At 50.8% G+C, this 18896-nt stretch overlaps 1 protein-coding gene across 1 annotated transcript; it reads left to right on the top strand.

Annotated features, from left to right (window-relative positions):
- The first annotated feature begins 6057 nt into the window (after nt 1-6057).
- Ccr7 (C-C motif chemokine receptor 7) lies at nt 6058-16813 on the top strand. The gene is made up of 3 exons (XM_057775024.1): nt 6058-6120; nt 12075-12124; nt 14727-16813. Exons 1-3 carry the CDS (start codon nt 6111-6113, stop codon nt 15801-15803), a joined length of 1137 nt encoding a protein of 378 aa, XP_057631007.1. The 5' UTR covers nt 6058-6110; the 3' UTR covers nt 15804-16813.
- Nucleotides 16814-18896: the final 2083 nt, after the last annotated feature.

Here is an 18896-nt window from a genome sequence, read left to right as displayed (position 1 = left end):
CAGAAGTTTCTGCTCTGGCTCTTCTCCTGGATCTCTTCAGGTCAAGGACCTTTTCCCCGTGTCTCAAGACTTGCTGCGTTCCTTCATGCTAGACTACTTCTTTCGTCCTGTGGATAATCATCAGTGAAGTGGCTGGGTGACAAGGTTCTGAAGATGACCTCTAGATCCTGGTTCCCACTCACGCTCTGAAACCTTTGCCCCCAGGCAGAACTTCTCCAAAAGAAGCAGTGACATATATGCTCCAAGACACAGGGGTGGATATAGTGAGCCTTGTGGAGTGGGACCTTTTCCAACCAGAGAGGTCAGAGTCATAGCTCTGGCCCTTTAAGGCCAGGCCCTGCATCAGCAGGAGCTAGCTTGACATTAGGTGAAAACCCCTTCACTTTAAACAAAAGGTCTTGAAACTAAGTCTCAGTTTCTGGGGTGGCAGGATAGAAACCTACCAAACACAACAGCCTGTGGGTTACACGAGATAGGTCATGGAGTCTCAGTCTATAAACTTGGCAGGTCTGGGACTCTACCTGTAGTCCTGACTGGCCTTGAACTTGTGGCAATGGAGCCTGTGCTCGGAAATATAGAAGCCACGTAGAAATCTGGAGATATTATTTGTCCCTGGTTAGAAGCTCCAGACTATGATTGATAGACCCTAAAATCTGCGTAACTACCCCCAAACCTCCGCAGTAGGTTTTTCATCAATGGTTGCTGGACAAATGGACAGATGGGCAGACTGACACAGACTGATGCCTAAGAAAAGTCTAGCATGTCATTACTCCCCACAGCAACACAGAAAGCCTCATTTCAAACATACCAACCAAAAGTATCTCACATGCCAAACACAGCCTAGCCGAAGAACAGGCATCAAAGCCAAAAATCAGGCCCAGTGGCCTCGTCGCTCTGAAATGAGGCCAAGTTAAACAGTGTGGCTCTCTCTGCCCTCCAAACGACCAAGTTCAGCAACCCTTTTGAAGTTGACTGAGTGAGACTTCTGACCACTCAGCACTGCCTTCCTCCCTCACCTGGGCTGCTCCACACCCCTCCTGGTACTCCTGCTCCCACAGGCATCTGAATTGACTTCCTGCTGCTCCTATGCTAGGCCGAGTTTGTCCCCTTCGCTAACTCCCACACTGTTGTAGTCAATGGTGTCTTTCATCATTTCTTAAATTTCTTGAAATACGTGATATTTAATATATGATATATAAAGCCATAAAAGTAATGCAGTGGAGACTTGGGCACATCACAAGCATTGCCAAGTGATATTTGTTTTTTTTTGGTTTTTCGAGACAGGGTTTCTCTGTGGTTTTGGTTCCTGTCCTGGAACTAGCTCTTGTAGACCAGGCTGGTCTCGAACTCACAGAGATCTGCCTGCCTCTGCTTCCCGAGTGCTGGGATTAAAGGCGTGCGCCACCACCGCCCGGCATGCCAAGTGATATTTGTTAAGCTTCCAAGAAGTCTTCTCTACCTCCGTGTCCTTCGCTAACATGTTCATGGGTGCTTTTCTTCTTCTCATAGTGCTTGTAATTTGCCTTATTTTGTTTTGCTGTTTGGATCTTTTTGGTCATGGAGTCTCCTTCTGTAAAGTTGGCGTGTCTGGTATTCTATATGCAACCCTAGCTGGTCTTGCACTTGTGATAATCCTCCTGCCTCAGCCTCTGTACCAGAAACCTCGGTTGATAATCACAACGTTGTCCATCGTCCTCACTCTTATGGACTGGATATTTCCCAGCACCATCGCCCAGAAAGAGCACACATTGAAGTCCTAATCCTCAAAGGGTTGGATTGAAGAATCAAACATCTAAGGAGGAAGTTGAAATTAAACAGAGTCAGAGAGTAGGGTCCTCATTCAGTAGTATGTAAGTTCCATCACCGGAAACTGACCCTGCTGGACTGTGACTTGGGACTTCCAGCCTCCAGAACCATGAGGAAATACATTTCTGTTGTTGTGGGACTTTTTTTTTCTTGGTTTTGGTTTTTCAAGACAGAGTTTCTATGCGTAACACCTCTGACTGTCCTGGAACTCCCTTCTGTAGACCAGGCTGGCCTCAAACTAAGAGAGATCCGCTTGTCTCTCCCTCTTGAGTGCTGGAATTAAAGGCATGTACCACCACACCCGGCCAATTTCTGTTGTTTAAGCCACCTAGCCTGTGATATTTTATTATGACAATCCAAACAGACTACACACTCCATGTAAACTTAGCAAGGCCAGGGATCATGTGTGCTTGTCTTTAGAGCAGTATAGTCCATCACCATGCTAAACACATAAACTTACATCGAATATTTACTGAATGAATAAATGAGATCATTCAGAAACAAATCAGATAGGGTTCTGGGGTAGGCAAGATGGCTTAGTGGGTAAAGGTGCTTGCTGCCAAGCCTGACAAGTTGAGTTCGATCCCAGGAGCTGACATGGTGGAAAGAGAAAAATAACTCCTGCAAGATGTCCTCTGACCTCAACAAGTGTGCTGTGTGGCACATGCGCCTGCTCACAAGCTCTTGTTCCTCTCTTTCTCTCTCTCTAATAAATGTTTTAAAATGTTTGAAAAGCAGATAGGATCCATACCTAAGATCAAGAGTATCTATTTTGAAATAATACAAATCCTACTCAAGGAGGCAGGCGGATCTCTGTGAGTTCGAGACCAGCCTGGTCTACAGAGCTAGTTCCAGGACAGGCTCCAAAGCCACAGAGAAACCCTGTCTCGAAGAAAAAAAAAAAAAAAAAAAAAAACAAATCCTACTCAAGCTATTGCTTCAACTGGGCTCTGTAGTCAGGTGTGGTTTTTTTTTTTTAAGTTTTTATTTATTTATTGGTTGGTTGGTTGGTTGATTTTTCAAGACAGGGTTTCTCTGTGTAGCCCTGACTCTCCTGAGACTCACACTGTAGACCAGGCTGGTCTCAAACTCAGAGATCCGCCTGCCTCTGCCTCCCGAGTACTGGGATTAAAGTTGTGTGCCACCACTGCCCGGCTCTATAATCAGGTTCTAGTAAAGAAATAATAAAGAAGACAGGGTCACCATCTCAGGGAAAAGTTGAAGTCACACCATCCATCAATGAACTGCTCACTAAGCACCCGCTACTTAAGTATGCCTTGTCAAACAGCCTCCACTTCCATAAGGCAGCCAGTTTCAAAGGGTCAAAGATAGAGTCAGGGTACTTTTTTTTAAATTGGCTTCTCCTGTGGACTTGCCTTTGTATAATACCTTGGAGTCTGTGAAGCTGCAATTGGAGAATACAAACTCAGAATTCACTGTCATACACAAACACATGCTCATCACAGCGTGGGCCACAGTGGTCCTCGGGGTGCCATGGGCTTTCATAGAATCTCCAGCTGTAGAGGTCCTGTTTTGACTTTTCAATTCTCTTAATCTAACCTGGTCTAACAGGGCAGCCAGTCCCAAAGTCCCAGCTTTAGTGTCTTGCTAGGGATGTAACACATAAGCTTAATAAGTGAGATGGGAAAGACTAATCACTGCGATGAGAGAGAAACTTCTGGGATAAAGGACGTGGTAGCTTGAATGAGAAAGGGTCTCATAGGCTCATATGTTTGAATACCTGATCCCCAGTTGGTGGAACTGTTTTGGAAGGGTCAGGAGGTGTGGCCTTGATGGAGAAGGTTTCAAAAGCCCACACCAGTTTCAGTTTTCTCTCTCTCTCTCTCTCTCTCTCTCTCTCTCTCTCTCTCTCTCGTCTCAACACAAAAGCTCTCAGCTACTACTCCTGTACCCAGTTTGCCTGCCTGCTGCCATGTCCCCCACCATGATGGTCATGGGCTCACCCTCCGAAACTGACTTCTTTTATAAGTTGCCTTGGTCATGGTGTCTCTTCACAGGCACAGAAAAGTAAATTAGAATAATGACTTGTATACAAATATCTATAGCAGCAATACCCATGATAGCTAAACAGTAGAAACGATCCATATAGCCAACTGGTGGTGGATTAAAGAAGGGTGGTATATCCAGACAGCGGAATACTATTCACCAAAGAAAGTAATAAAGAATTGGAACACACTGCCCATAGATGAACCTAGTTAAAAGGAGACAGGTACAAAGGTCACATGCAGCATGTGTCTGTGGATGTGAAATAACAGTCAGAAGCAAATTCACAGAAGGAAAGTAGATCTGTGGCTATGAGGGTCTGTGTGAATGGGAAGAAATGGGAACCACTGGTAACAACAGCAGAAGATTTGCCTTAAAAATAATTCAGTACTTACCATGTTGCAATAAATTCTGTGACTATATACACACCGTGGAAAGGTGATCTACTTTAAAAGGGTAGATGTTGGGGCTGAAGGGATGGCTCAGCAGTTAAGAGCACTTGATACTCTTGCCAAGGACCCAAGTTCGGTTCCCAGCACCCATGTGGCAGCTCACAACCACCAATAACCAGTTCCAGAGGATCTAATGCCTTCTTCTGACCTCCACAGGCCCTAGGCACACATGTGGTACACATAAGTCCATTCAAGCAAACACTCATACACATAAAATAAAAATTAATAAATCTTTTTTAAAGGCAAATACTATAGCATATGAACTATATCTAAACAAAACTGTTTTATTTTGTTTTAATTTAGAAAAAAGAGACATCCTGGCACAGCCCTGTCTTAACCTTCCATTGCCTGTCAGTGCATACTCATTGGTCAGTTCTCCCCAGAAGCCAAAGGGAAAGCTATCTGGGAAATGTAGTCCCTATACACTGAGCAGAACAAGGGGATCAAGTGAGGGCTTGCAGCCTTATGTTGCCATGGCAATTGTTTTTAAACTATTTAGTACAGAAGCAAGGCTAAGCCATTCCAAACTCCGTGCCAGGTACTGTCCCTCACTGAACTGACTACAGCCAGTGGCCAGAGATAAAGATGTACAGGTGTCTTTCCTGAAAATGGAACATTCAGATATTTGCTCTAGAATTCAGTGGCCACCTAACAAGCCCAGCATGGGCTCTATGTTTGCTTTAAACCCACTAATTGGACTGAGGAGATGGCTCAGTGGATAAAAAGAGTTTGTTTTGCCTCACAGGCATGAGGAACTGAGTTCAAATCGCCAGAACCTCCAACAAAAGGGAAGACGCTGGCACCTGGAGTTGTCCTCTGACCTCCACAAACGAGCAATGGCATGAAATTCCCATATTCATGCAGACGACTACACACAAACACACGTGTACGCAAGTCATACACACACACAACAATAAAATTAATACAAATAATTTTTTAATTTAAAACACGAATTACCAGTCTCCTTCGGGGGAAAGGGGGCCTGGTAGTGTGTGCCTATTCATCCCGGTATAGGGCGGGTGGAGGCAGGAGAACCAGAAGTTCAAGGTCATCCTCAGCTATGTAGCAAGTGTGAAGCCAGCCTGGGCTAGATGATAAATGAGACCCTGTCTCAAGAAATATAAATAAATAGATAAATAAATAAATAAATAAATTTCTCTGTAGGGAGCCAGTTTGGATAATGGCTTAGGCCGGGTAAAGGCACAGACGCCTATGCCGTTTCTGGTGGCAGAGAAAGCCAAAGGGTTACAGGCACTCTCGTATTTAAACTCATCTTTAAACTCATCTTTAAACACTAAAAGCAAACTCTTCAACTTTCACTTTGTGGTTTTGTCATTGAAGGCTTACCGGTCCATCCATGATGGCCAGACCCCTCAAGGGACCTTGCGCTAACTAGTTGTGCAGGTGGATGCTGGGACAGTCGCTGTTGTTCAAGTCCATGCTGGTTTGAAAAGAGTTTCATTTAAAACAAACAGAAGGACGAAGCCCATCTCTGACTCCTGAGCCTGGTGGCACAGCCAGCCAGCTGGGCACCACAGATGGAAAGAGCCCCTGGCCGAGGCTCTACCAGGTGCTGCCAGGACCCTTCAGAAGGTAAAGGACCCGTGATTCAGAGTCCTATGACCGCTGAGTGGGGCTGTCACTCTGTTACTTTTTTTACCCTGTGGTCTCAGAAGACTCTAAGGGACGGTTGAGGGAGGAGGAGCAGGGGTGGGAGGAGCAAGGACAAGGGTGTCTTCTCTTACTACTTAAAAGGGGCTCAATACCACTTCCTCCCAGACAGGGGTAGCTGGAGACAGACATACAAGTACAGCCTTCCTGTGTGACTTCAGCTGCCCAGAAAGCATCATGGACCTGGGTGAGTAAGCCTCCTCATGCGAGGAGAAAAACCAGACTCTGGGCAGTGAGTCTAGGGTGGGATAGGGTCCTGAGGGGAGCCGCCAGAGAAATCAGGGCAGTCGGTATGAACTGGCAGCTGCTCCCAGATAATGTCACCCTATTGCCCCTGGCCCCCGAGGATGTGCCTGCCTTTCAGACTTGTCTGAAAGGGAGGGAACGGCGACAGATGCCAGGAGGAACAAGGGGAATAGAGTGGCATCTTCTAAAGCAGCAGGGAATAAAGAGTGTGGCTGGCTGACCTTGTTTGACCTGGATAGAACTTGTTCTCAGTTGGGAGTGATAGGTGACGTTCTCTGGCACCTCAGGACACCCTGCTCCCTGTCTGTGCCCACCTTTTCTCTCCTATTAAACCAGGATTTGAATCTCCAACTCTGTGGAGTTTGATAAGAAAGAGTAAATTGGAGGGGGCAGTGTTGTGTGTTGTGGGGTCATGCAAATCCAAATGCAAGCTGCAACCTCTGCCTCTCTCTCTCTTTGTCTCTCTGTCTCTATCTCTCTCTCTCTCCTCCTACCCATCCCATTAGCTCAGTGCCTCTTGCAAGTTAAAGGACCAGTGACTAACGGGGTGGGGTGGGGGGAGCATTCGGCATAGAGGAGCCATAGTCAGACCTCCAAGCACAGCAGAGCCCCTAAATTAATCCCACCCACCACAGCCCAGCAGACAGACTGCTCCTCTCAGCCTAGCCTCTGTTTCTACTATTGCAAAGTACCAGGGAAGTCCCAGGAGGCACTGAGTAGGTAGACAAGCCCCAGACTCCCCAGTTACGAATCATAAATCTCGGCTGCAGAGTCAGACCCCACTGAGGCTAAAAAGGCCAAGTTCCTAGAGGGTTCCGCTCATCAGCCAGTAAAGCACCATTGTGGCCTCAAAGCCACAAGGGGTTGACTTTAAAAAGTGAAGGTTCCCTGGTGCTGCCCTCACATCCCTCCCCACCACACCACAGCCAGCAGCACCTTTATCTTTGCCTCCCCTGCCCAGCATGCATTGCACACTGGGTCTGGACCCAGCTGTGGAAGGTATATATGGTGACCACCTCTGCTGGCTGGGAACTCGGGGGAAGCAGAGTTTTGTTTTTACGCCTCTGCCTCCCAGATGTTTCAGGGTATAGTTAGAAAACATTGATGAGATGAATGAGTGGAAGGATGGGGTAGATGGATGAATGGATGATGGATGGATGGGTAGATGATTGATGGATGGATAGATGGGTGGATGATTGATGGATGGATGATGAATGGATGGGGATGGATGTGGATAGATGGATGGATAGATGGGTGGATAATTGACGGATGGATGATGGATGGATGATAGATGGGTGGATGATTGACGGATGGATGATGTATGCATGGATAGATAGGTGGATGATTGACAGATGGATGATGGATGGATGATGGATGGATGGATGGAATCAATCACTCCAAGTAGGTTTTAGATTTTGGTTATCTGTCTACTCCAGCTTGTTCTGCCAGCAGCCTGTTTCTGTGCCCACCCCCAGGTATCTACCTCCACCAGTCACTGTCCCAGAGTGCCCACACTGTTCACCTTCTCCACCTTCACTATATTAACCTCTAAGAAGCAGCTCTCAGGATAGAGGGAAGGCTCTGAATTTATAGCACTTGCTAATTCCATGGTGTAAATTCTCCCATCCCAGTTGATCCATTCAAGGTTCAAATGTTTAACACAAACCGGGGGGGGAGGGTGTGGACACCAGCCTTCCTGGCACTGGGACATGATAGAGTGCCTCTCCTGGACTAGATTTGGGGATGCTAGACGCATGGCTTTGGTACAGGGGGCGGAGCAGCCTCTGGTCCTAGAAGAAGGGGTTGTCTTGCTTTTTCACTCATCTCAAAAGCACCCCAACAGCTAACCCTGAACTGCTGGTGTGAGGGGAAACTGCCCAGAACCTTTGCTCAAAACAGGCTCCGGGCCGTTGGAAGGGCGGGTGGGCCACAAAGAATCTGTTTTTCACTCTCCGTCTGCCCAGCAGAGACAAGACGTGTGTGAGGAGGCCGGGTTTCTGTTATACAAAATGAAAAACTCCAAACCGGGGCTCTTTCGTGATTTGAATGAGCAACCCTTGAGGTGCCCTCCCCACCTTCAAGAAATGGGGCCACAGATCTCAGCACAACTTCTCAAAAGCAGAGATAAGAAAAACGAACCCATGAGAGACTGGTGTCTCACCACTGATCCACAGATGGTGGCAAAGGGGATTCAGGGTCAGCCCCTCCCGGCCCTTCAGAAACCTGGCTGTGGAGAACAACACGGTAGCCCAGGGTAGCTAGGAGAAAGCACTCCCCTTTCATGGTTTTCTCTTCCAGTCACTGTGTCATTCAGTGAGAATTTTATGAATAGCCAGTCTGTTGGGGAGATAACATATATGTCAACATGCTCCAACGCTCCCTAGGGTATGAGGACAAGACTGAAAAACAAAAACAAGACTGTGAGTGCGGATCAGGGACACATCTACGCTGTGTTTGGGAAGAGCGTGTAGAAGTTGTCAAGCCAAATGAAGACCTAAGGGGTCAGGATGTGGCAGGGACTTCAGACTCTATGGCCATTGGAAGTCGACAAGGCAAATGAGGGACCAGAGAGTTGGCTCCGTCAGGAAGCTGATTGCCACACAAGCACGAGGTCCTGAGTTGGGAGCCTCAGAACCTATGTTTAAAAGCTGGTCGTAGCAATGCACACAAGCAATGCCAGCCCTAGGGAGGCAGAGACTGTGGGATCCCTAGGGCACTGGCAAACTCCAGGTTCAGTAAGAGACGCTGTTTTTAAAAAAAAAAAAAGGTGGTGAGAAACTAAGGAAGACCCCTGATGTCAACCTCTAACCTTCATATGGTCACACATACACCTTGGACTCCTAGTCATTCAGCTCTGGTGTAGACCATAGAGGGACAAGAAGGAGGAAAAGGCACAGGCCAAGGGGAGTGGGGGAAAGTGGGTGTATCAAAAAGGAAGCCAGGCTGGGACAATCCTTACAGCTCTGTGTGACAGCATCAGGGGGTCCATACATCATCCTAAAAGGAATGGGAGCCAGCAAAGACTTTTTTCCCTGATTTCCAAAGAGATGGGTAAACAGATGAAATGTATGTTTTGGAAAGAGTGAGGAACAGCAAGGCCTTGGATCAGGACAGAGAAGGGACCCGGCTTCAAGAGACGAAGGTGTAGAAGCAACAGAAATGGGAAGCTGGTGGCAGTGACAATATAGAGGGCAAGAATTGCCTTGGCCTGTGGAGGACCATCAGAAATGTCACATGACTCAGTCGTGAGAACCCAGGCTAGGTGTCTCATTCACATCTCTGATCTACATTTTAGTAGCTGTGTGGCTCCAGTAACGCAGCTTAACCTTTCTGGGCCTCTGTTCTCTAGAATATAAAAGGAGTACAGTTAGTAGCTTCCAAGATGTCTTGAGGGGAAGAAACATAGCAAGAGTGGGTAGGAGTGTGGTTGCCACAGCTAGAGGGCCAGCTGGGTGACCCTGGGGAAGCCTTGTGCTTCTGGTTCCTCACGTGAGAACCTTCCAGGGTATCCATGAGGACAGACAGGGCAAGGGCACCCGTATGTGGACAGCGTGATGAGAACCCATTGAGTGCCAACTGTATCATTGATGAAAGATCTGGTACCCTACTGACACGCTCCCAGCAGCTTTCACATCCCTGCCTCCCATCTGCTCTCTGGATCTCTTAACGCTTCCCTGCTTCTGCCTCCTCCCTCTCCCACGTCCCTGCCTACCATCCCTGCCACTGTGGCTGAGGAGGTCCAGAGAGGACAATGTCTGAGGTGTCTCTGGGGCCCGATGGTGGGCAGCCAGGGTTTCCTGGGCAGTCTGGGGGGACTGGGAAAGTAAACAGGTGGGAGTTTTAGGGCTTGAAGGGGGAGACGGTTTCCCAGGGTGGAGTGGGGTGGGGGTGTCAGGCTGGAGTGCTAGGGAATTTTTCTTTCATCATACTCATTCTGCAAACCCGAGAACTCAGGAAACACCCAGCACCTCAGTCCGTGGCTCCTCAAGCCTGACATTCCCAACCACTGCCCAAGAGCCGAGTTGCCTTATGACTGATGACAGGTAGGAGCCTTGTGACTCACTGCCACTGACCAGGTCCTTCTGCCATCACACATGCAAATTCCCCCAAGTTCCCCTGGTGAACTGCCTCAAAAAGGGCCTGTCCTAGATCTATAGCACCCTGAGACTCACCAACCCCTCGCCCCCACCCCATATCCACCATCCCTGGAATGAGAAGGCAATGTTAATCACACGCCCTAGAGCCCCTCCCCACAGTGGCTGCCAACGGACCAGGACAGGGCCCAGGAGATGGGGCAGACAGAGTAAAACAGAGAAACAGTTCTTGCCCCCCTAGGGAGTTCTCGCTCTCACTGACAGTCAGATTGAGCTTTCCCTGCAGTAACCGAAAGACGTTGACGTGTTGAAAGAAACCTCGAACGCGCAAACACTGAAATGAGTCAGGGGAGGGAGGGCTGTGCATCAGACCCTGAAGAGAGTGTGGTTAAGCATGAACACGTGGCCTTGAGCACGGGGGGCTCAAGGGGTAATTCAGTTAGAAAGGAGGAGGAGGAGAGAGGATCTGAGAGGCCACGTGGTGATGTTCCCACTCCTGGCTGCAAATGATCTGGGGCAAGCTGAGAACAAGGCGACACTGCCTGGCTGTCCCCAGAAAAAGATGGAGCTAGGGAGGCAAGGACTTTGAGGAGATGGTTGGAGGTTTGAGCACTGTGTTAAGCATAAGAGTCTCTCCATCTTTAGAGCAAGGACGAACTCTTGGAGATTTAGGAGGGAGGCACCGTGGGGAGAGACCACAGAGCTATGCTTTAGTAAGACGTGTCTATGCAGCATGAAGGAAGATGTGCAGGAGGGAAGAACGCTCATCTGGTGACCTGATGCCCTCCCTGCTTGTACTGAGAGTAGCCAAGCTTAAAATCCCCAGTCCGGGCACTCTCAGTCTGGAGCACATGGGGGTGTCATGTAACTCAAACTCCAGCAGGTGGTGCTATGGCCAAGGACACAGAACCTCTGGGTTTCTGCAGCTTCCCCGACCTCCAGAGATCCCCCAGCCTCCTGAAGATGCCTGGAACAAAGTCTCTCTCTGGTTTGGCCTAGGTGACATTCACGCATCCCATCACAGAGACTGACTCTCCTGTGGATCTGAGGAACTGGGATTTGGAAGCTAGAGAAGGGTCTCAAAGGCGAAGATGGGTGGATAATATAAAACCGCTTTGCCAGTTGTCTTCTTGCTTAGAAGGACACACAACCCAGGCTGGCCCAAGGCTCAGCCTCAAGCAGAATGAGGAGCTGTCCATGGCACAAACAACTTGTTCTAGCCAAGGGTCCCTGTCTACAGGGCATTCGAAGACAAGTTAAAAGAGAGCAAACAAGACTCCCTTGGGACATTTGTAAGGCTTCACAGGTGGCTGTCCACACATCTAGACACCAAGAAATGCTCCCAGGCCAGTGGATCCTGTCACCAGGGCAGAGCTGGACATGTGTGCATACACCCTGACCACCCCTGAGCCCTGCCTCCTCTTCCTGCTTCCTGTGGAATGGGAAAAGGAGGTGCTCAGGTCCCTGTGTGGAGCCAGCAGTCTCGAGGGGTTGATGGGGTACAATGAATTCTGCAAACCAGCAACAGCCTGGCTGGGCCAGGAGGGGGGAGCTGTTCTGCTTCTTTCCCAGACCTGGGAGTGGAGGAGGAAGGGAGGGAGGTGAAGACAGGGATGCTGGGCAGCAGGCCAGGTGTTCAGACGCACAATCTGGTTCTGATGTTCTCTTTCAGCAAACGCGATGCCTGGAGCCTGGGATGAAAGTTCCCAACGGTGCCCACCCCCCCGCAATCCCCCGCTTTCCTTAATAACAGAGCTTTGTCTCTGCCAGGCAATAACATCACCTCCTTTGTCTTCTACAGGCAAACCCATGAAAAACGTGCTGGTGGTGGCTCTCCTTGTCATATTCCAGGTGAGGTTTCCTGCCAGGGGAAGCTCTCTCTCTTCCCTCCTCCATGTCCCCTCTCCAGCCAGGACTTCTGGTTCGCTAGAAGAGAAGGAATGGCCCAGACGCAGCCCACCTGTCATTTATTAAGCTGACTGCCACCTCTCTCCTGGGGCTTGGGGGTTGGGGCAGGCATTCTCTGGACTTCCTTTGTCCCCACTTAAATTAAACTCAGGGGGAAGTGACCTACCCACACCTCCATCGCCTCACCTCCCACCTTCCCACCCAGGAGACAGAAACACAGTTTCTGAGTTCTTAGAGAGAATTCCGCTGCGCAGCACAGTGCTCGGAGGGGGCCTGTTTTGCACATAGGCATGTGTCCGACTGTGAGCTGGGAATCTAGTTCCTCTCCAGTCACCCAAAGTTGTCTCCTCTTGCCTTTCAGTCCAAGGTTCTCCTTGTAACCTCATTCTATGTCTTCTTTCCTAAAAGAGAGAACCCCCAACCCGTGGGGGAGGGGACGGGAGAAAGAGTGGCGCCTGAACCCTGTAGAGAGTATGGTGAACGGAACACGTATAGAGGTCTGAATTCTGCACAGCAGAGAGCCTGCTTCACAGTGCTCCATTCTCTGGCCTGGCCAGGAGGCAGAAGGTGCCCCAGCAAGCACCGAGTCAGAGAAACTGTAACTCCCAGAGTCAAGTTTCCTCCGTTTGGGTGGGAGCTCTCTGGAGGTGGAGGGGGTGGCCAAGACCAGCCTGGAGAAGTAATGCTTCAGAATTTGACTCTCCCCCAGGTCCGGAGGCCAGAAGGGCAGCTTTCCAGGAGCTCAGGCCAGGGGCAGGCCCCACGCTGGGCACTGTTCCTCAAACCCCATCTTAGAGGCCCCCTGGAGCTTGGGCTATAGCCCTTAGCCTGGCCCCTTCCCCATCACCGCTCCCTCCCCTCCTGTATTGCTGGCTGGAAGGCCAGGGAAGGGTGAAGACATCTGTGGCTGGTTTTTGTCTTTCACTTGGGGGAAGGGGGGTTCAGACAGGGCCGGATGTGGTGGGACTGTGGGCTGCAGAGGCGGCAAGCCTAGGGGGAGGGTGTGGAGGAGGAGCAAGGGTAGGGGGAGAGGACAAGACTGGGGGAGCATAGGAGCACATTTCTTAGAAGCTGGGAGTTCTGTCCTCCGAGGTGTCTAGAAGTCCCTAAATCCACAGGCCTCAGACCCAAGGCCTTGGAACCATTCATGAGGGGCTAAACGCAGCTAACCTATCTAGCTCCCCCCCCCCCCGAGGGGGAGGCTACAGTCACACCTGGACCAGGTAAAGAACGTTACTGCAGACTTTTCTTCTCAAGTTAGCAATGCCCAAAGAAAAGGCTCCCGAATGCCACTTTGTCCTCCCTCAGTTGCCAGTAAAGGTACAATTTGTGGGTTCCCACTGAGTGGTTGAAAGTCACTTACCCAGTGGAGGAACCATGAGCTTTCCAAAGTAGGCCTTCAACCCACTCCCCTTCATCTACCACGGTCCATCTTTATCACACACACAGGCACACACACACAGCAGGCACCCCTCCATTGATAAAAATCACAGCAGATGCTGAACCTTCCCCCACACACCCTGCAGCCTTGCAAAAGGGCTAAAAAAAGCCCAGAACAGCTGAGCCCTGCTGATTGGGATCTGCCGGAAGTCAGGCAAAGTGGGGTGGGGAGAGGGTGGGAACACAGAGGGAGAGAGGGAGAAGAAAGAGCTTCCTTCCAGGGGCTCGAGCACCCATAGGAAGGACATTGCAGGAGCCCTGCCCCGGAGGTTCGGCCATCCAGTGGTACACATGTGCATCTACTACCCGAGTGTAGTGGGTATCATGGAGCCGTAGAAATCTCCGTGTCTCCTACCAATGGTCCACAGTCACCACAGTAGAGGTCCATCAACTGAAATCTAGTCCTACCCAGGAACTTTGATCTTCTCTTCTTGCTCCAGACCTTCCTCAACCTTGACCCTAACAGAGGTTCTGCCCCCACCAAACCCCAGCAGATCCCAAAACCCTAGACTCTCTCCAGTCCTCCAACAGCGATCCTGCGACTGGGTGTCCCAAGAGTTGGCAAAAACCAAACGTGACTTCTGATGAGTAGAAACCTAGACTTCAGGTCCTGCCTCAGTCTACCCAGTCAAGATGTGCAATTTAACAAGATCCCTCTTTAGGGAATTCACGCGCACACTAAACTCATTATTTAGATTTATTTTATGTGTGCAAATGTTTCGCCTGCATGCATATTAAGCGCACCACATGTATACAGGCTGTCTGGGGAGGTCAGAAGCAGGCATCCGATCCTGTGGAACTGGGGTCACAAACAGTTGTGAGCGCTGGGAACGAAACCAATCTTCTCCACAAGAGCATCTACCACACGGTCTTAAGCACTGAGCCACTTCTCCAGCCTGAGAAGCACTGATTTTAGATCAAAGACTTACTCAGAGTTCGAGGGGCAAATACAGATTCCTGGGCCCTGCCTTCTGAGATGCTGGCTCCATGGGGCTAAGGTCTGAGAATTTCCAAGAAGTAGCAAGTCCGTGATAGAAGCACCATCCTAGGCTGAGTCCCAAGCAGATCCAGGCAGCTAGCTAAACGGATGTTTCTTCCCCTGCAGGTGTGCTTCTGCCAAGACGAAGTCACAGATGACTACATTGGTGAGAACACCACAGTGGACTATACCCTGTACGAGTCGGTGTGCTTCAAGAAAGACGTGCGGAACTTTAAGGCCTGGTTCCTTCCTATCATGTATTCGGTCATTTGCTTCGTGGGCCTGATGGGCAACGGGCTGGTGGTGTTGACCTACATCTATTTCAAGAGGCTCAAGACCATGACGGACACCTACCTGCTCAACCTGGCCGTGGCCGACATCCTCTTCCTCCTGATCCTCCCCTTCTGGGCCTATAGCGCAGCCAAGTCCTGGATCTTTGGGGTCTACCTGTGCAAGTGTATCTTTGGCATCTATAAAGTGAGCTTCTTCAGCGGCATGCTCCTGCTCCTGTGCATCAGCATTGACCGCTACGTGGCCATCGTCCAGGCCGTGTCAGCCCACCGCCACCGCGCCCGCGTGCTTCTCATCAGCAAACTGTCGTGCGTTTTTATCTGGATGCTGGCCCTATTGCTTTCCACCCCGGAGCTGCTCTACAGCGGCCTCCAGAAGAGCTACAGCGAGGACACGTGGAGATGCTCGCTCATCACTGACCACGTGGAGGCCTTGATCACCATCCAAGTGGCCCAGATGATCATCGGCTTTTTAGTGCCTCTGCTGGCCATGAGCTTCTGCTACCTCGTCATCATCCGCACCCTGCTCCAGGCACGAAACTTTGAGCGGAACAAGGCCATCAAGGTGATCATTGCTGTCGTGGTGGTGTTCATCGTCTTCCAGGCGCCCTACAACGGAGTGGTCCTGGCCCAGACGGTGGCCAATTTCAACATCACCAACAGCAGCTGTGAACTCAGCAAGCAGCTCAACATCGCCTATGATGTCACCTACAGCCTGGCCTGTGTCCGCTGCTGCGTCAACCCTTTCTTGTATGCCTTCATCGGGGTCAAATTCCGCAGCGACCTCTTTAAGCTCTTCAAGGACCTGGGCTGCCTCAGCCAGGAGCAACTCCGGCAGTGGTCTTCCTGCCGGCATGTGCGACATGCTTCCATGAGCATGGAGGCCGAGACCACCACCACCTTCTCCCCATAAGGGCTCCCCTGCTCGGACTACGAGGAACTCTCCCAGGGGCCCTACGGTGGGGACTGGGAGCATACACAAGGACTCAGGACCCACCAAAGAGCTGCTGAGGGAAGAGCAGGTCTGGCCAGTCAGGTTGACCTCAGGGTCTAAGAAACCGCTACCCATGCTACCTCAACCAAGGCTGGAAGAGACTCTGCTGAGAAATGATTACCCAAACCAGGACAGCTGTCCCCAAACTGACAGGCGAAAGTAAGATTTGAGAGGCCATCGTACCTTCTGGAGTGAAGGGTGTGGGTCTGGTGGACATCCCCGTGGTGGGAATGGACTGGTGAGACCTCTGCAGGAACCCTCTTCTAGCCTAGCAAGAAGTCCCGTGGATTCAAGGACAGAGGTCACATATTCCAGAAACCCAGGTTTTGTCCCCCAAAGCCAAGCTGGAGGAATCACTTCCTGGCTTGAGGTGGGAAGGGGAGCCACGGACTGGTCTGATTAACTCTGACTTAGTTCCCTTCTTCCATCCTCCTTCTCCACAGTCACCAAGCCAACAGGAGATGGTGGTCTCCATGCTCCCTCAGAACACTGCTGCCCCTCCCTTCTGCCCCTCCTCAGTTCTCCCCAGGGAGGGGGTGGTGTTTCCTGCCGGCCAGGCTGCATCATTAACCTGAATGCAGTCCCAGCTAGGGCTCTGGATGACCACGGACAAGTGGTCAGGCCTCTCCTCTCGGGTAGGAGGAAAAAGCTGTGAGAAGGGTCAGGGGCAAGAAGGAAAGTGGCCCTGCTGGCTGACAAAGGCCAGCAAGCTGCTTCTTTATTCTCTGTCAGCAACAGAAACCTCTCCTCATGTTCTGCTTTCGATTTATAAGAGCACACATTTTACTCAGACACAAATAAAAATTTCCCTTGAGGAAACAGCAACTTTAAAAGATGGAGGGGGGGAATTCTTTTGTAAAGGGCAAGGGAGTGAGCTCTTTGGTAATCCCCACACTCCACCTGATGGCTCTTGCTCGCTCCGATCCGCACACCCCTCCTCCGCAGCCTTCCTTTCTCAGCTCTCAGAAACACATGAGGTCACTGAGTGCCTCCAGAGAGAGGAGCCCAGGGAGCCACGAGAGATGGAAGGAGACTGGAGGGCAGGATGTTCATCTCGCGGGAACCCAGGGCCCTGCGGGCAGCCGTGCACGTGAGAGACCACTCTGAGCAGAAAACGGAAAGGCCAGGTTGTGCAGGGAGCGTCTGTGCCAGGGGACCCCAGTGGACCCCAGCCGCGTTTGCACCCTGGTGTGTTTGCTGTTCCACCAGCCTGGAGCAGCCCTGGTCCTTGTCGGGCAGCCTTCAGACCGCCACAAACCCCTCTGAGAACTCGCGTTTGGTGGGACGCTAAGAGGTCACGGCGGGGCGGCGTTCGGGAGTAAGGGGCTAGGATGAGACAGGAGGCACGGGCTGGATAGGACTCCTCGCTGGGTGTTGGAGACCCGGAAACACTCAGTGTCCTACTTTCTGGCCTCGAGTAACAGCGGCCCTCTGTAGCACATGTCTTAGTCCGTTCCTGATGCCTATAACAGAATACCACAGTCAGGGAAACTTATAAACAATAGAAATCTATTCTCACAGTTCTGGAAGTGAGACAAAGAGCATAAAGTCCACGCTAGTTCTCTCAAGCCCTTTTCTAAGGCATTAGCCCCACTCATGAAGGGCAGAACCTTCCTGACCAGCCCGTTATTCCCGAACGGCTCCAGTACCGTCAGTATGGGCTCAGGTTCCAGCACGGGGCTATTGGAAGGACATCTCCATTCAAAAGACAGCAATGTAGGGATCCTTGTGGAAAGCAGAGGGAGAGGACCTGACTCTGTCCACCCTCACCCCCACAGCCCAAGTGTCCCTGACATTGTTCCCCAGAGTCCATCTGTGTCCCTACTTTCCCCAAGCCAGAGAGGTTAGTCCAACCTACGATGCCCACGACAGTGTTTGAAGGCACCCTAAGCCCTCTGAGCCTGGAGGTAGGGTGCGGATGAGGCATGAAGGAGAGAGAGGCGAGCCGTTCACACAGAAATATAATTCCAATTTCCCCAAGCCAAAAGAAAATGGAGCCCGCCCCATAAGGATGCCCATTCTCTAATCTTGGAACCACAAACACACCCATTACCCTCCTCCACAGGATGCACGGGGCTAGGAGGATTTTAACACAGTTCAGGCGCCCTCTAGGCCTGGAACTGAGCACCCTGGGAGGAACGGGACTAGCACGAGCGAGCGCAGCCAGCGGGCAGCTGCTTTCGGGATGATGGGTACTGAATATTAAAAGGTACAGCTGCGACTGTGTGACCACAGGCATTGTGGCAGGAGGATGATGCCACTGAACATGTACGTCCCCAAGGGGAACCTGCCAGAGTGTGTGTGGGTGTGTGTGCCCTAATGAGGTTACAGATGGGAAAACAACCCTCAATTCCTACAGGGGAGGAATGTAACCGAGTGGTCATGGAAAAGGAAGCTGGGCCAACCACACAAACACGCCACCCTGGCTTCAAATACATTTTTCTAGTATAACTGGACGTCTCCAAATATTTACAGAAACAACATAACCCCCAGCAATGTTAATTCCCCAAACTGCTGTGTCTCCGGAGTTCTAACCTCAGCCCTACGCTGGCTTGACCACAGAGGCCTGGCCTGATGCACTCTTGTGCCTATCTTGAACTGAAGGGTGTCCTCCAGAAGAGAAGAGAAAGATCCCCAGGGAGCCCATTCCGGTCTTCTTTCCCATTCTCCCTTCTCATCTGCTTGGTAAAACAATACCTTCTCCCTAAGCTTGCACCTCCTCGCCATCATCCTAGAATTGTCCACAGACCCCTTCTCTTCTTCAACGCTCCCCTGTCACACACACACACACACACACACACACACACACCAGGCCCCATCCACATCCTCCCTGGCTGCACTCATAGGTCAAATCTCAGATCTTCCCAGGCCACGGAGCTGCCCTTCCTGCTGGAAGGTACCACCCCTCTCATCTCACAGGTTCAGCCCACTGCCGGAGACCTCAGGGCGCAGGGGCTGACCCCTGTCATTCTCTAGATGGAGAAAGGAGCTGACTCACCCAGAGGGACCCAG

Source organism: Chionomys nivalis, chromosome 7, assembly GCF_950005125.1.
Source record: "Chionomys nivalis chromosome 7, mChiNiv1.1, whole genome shotgun sequence".
NCBI lineage: Eukaryota > Metazoa > Chordata > Mammalia > Rodentia > Cricetidae > Chionomys > Chionomys nivalis.
The sequence above is the reverse complement of the archived record's forward strand: the minus strand, read 5'-3'. Positions and strand labels throughout refer to the sequence as shown.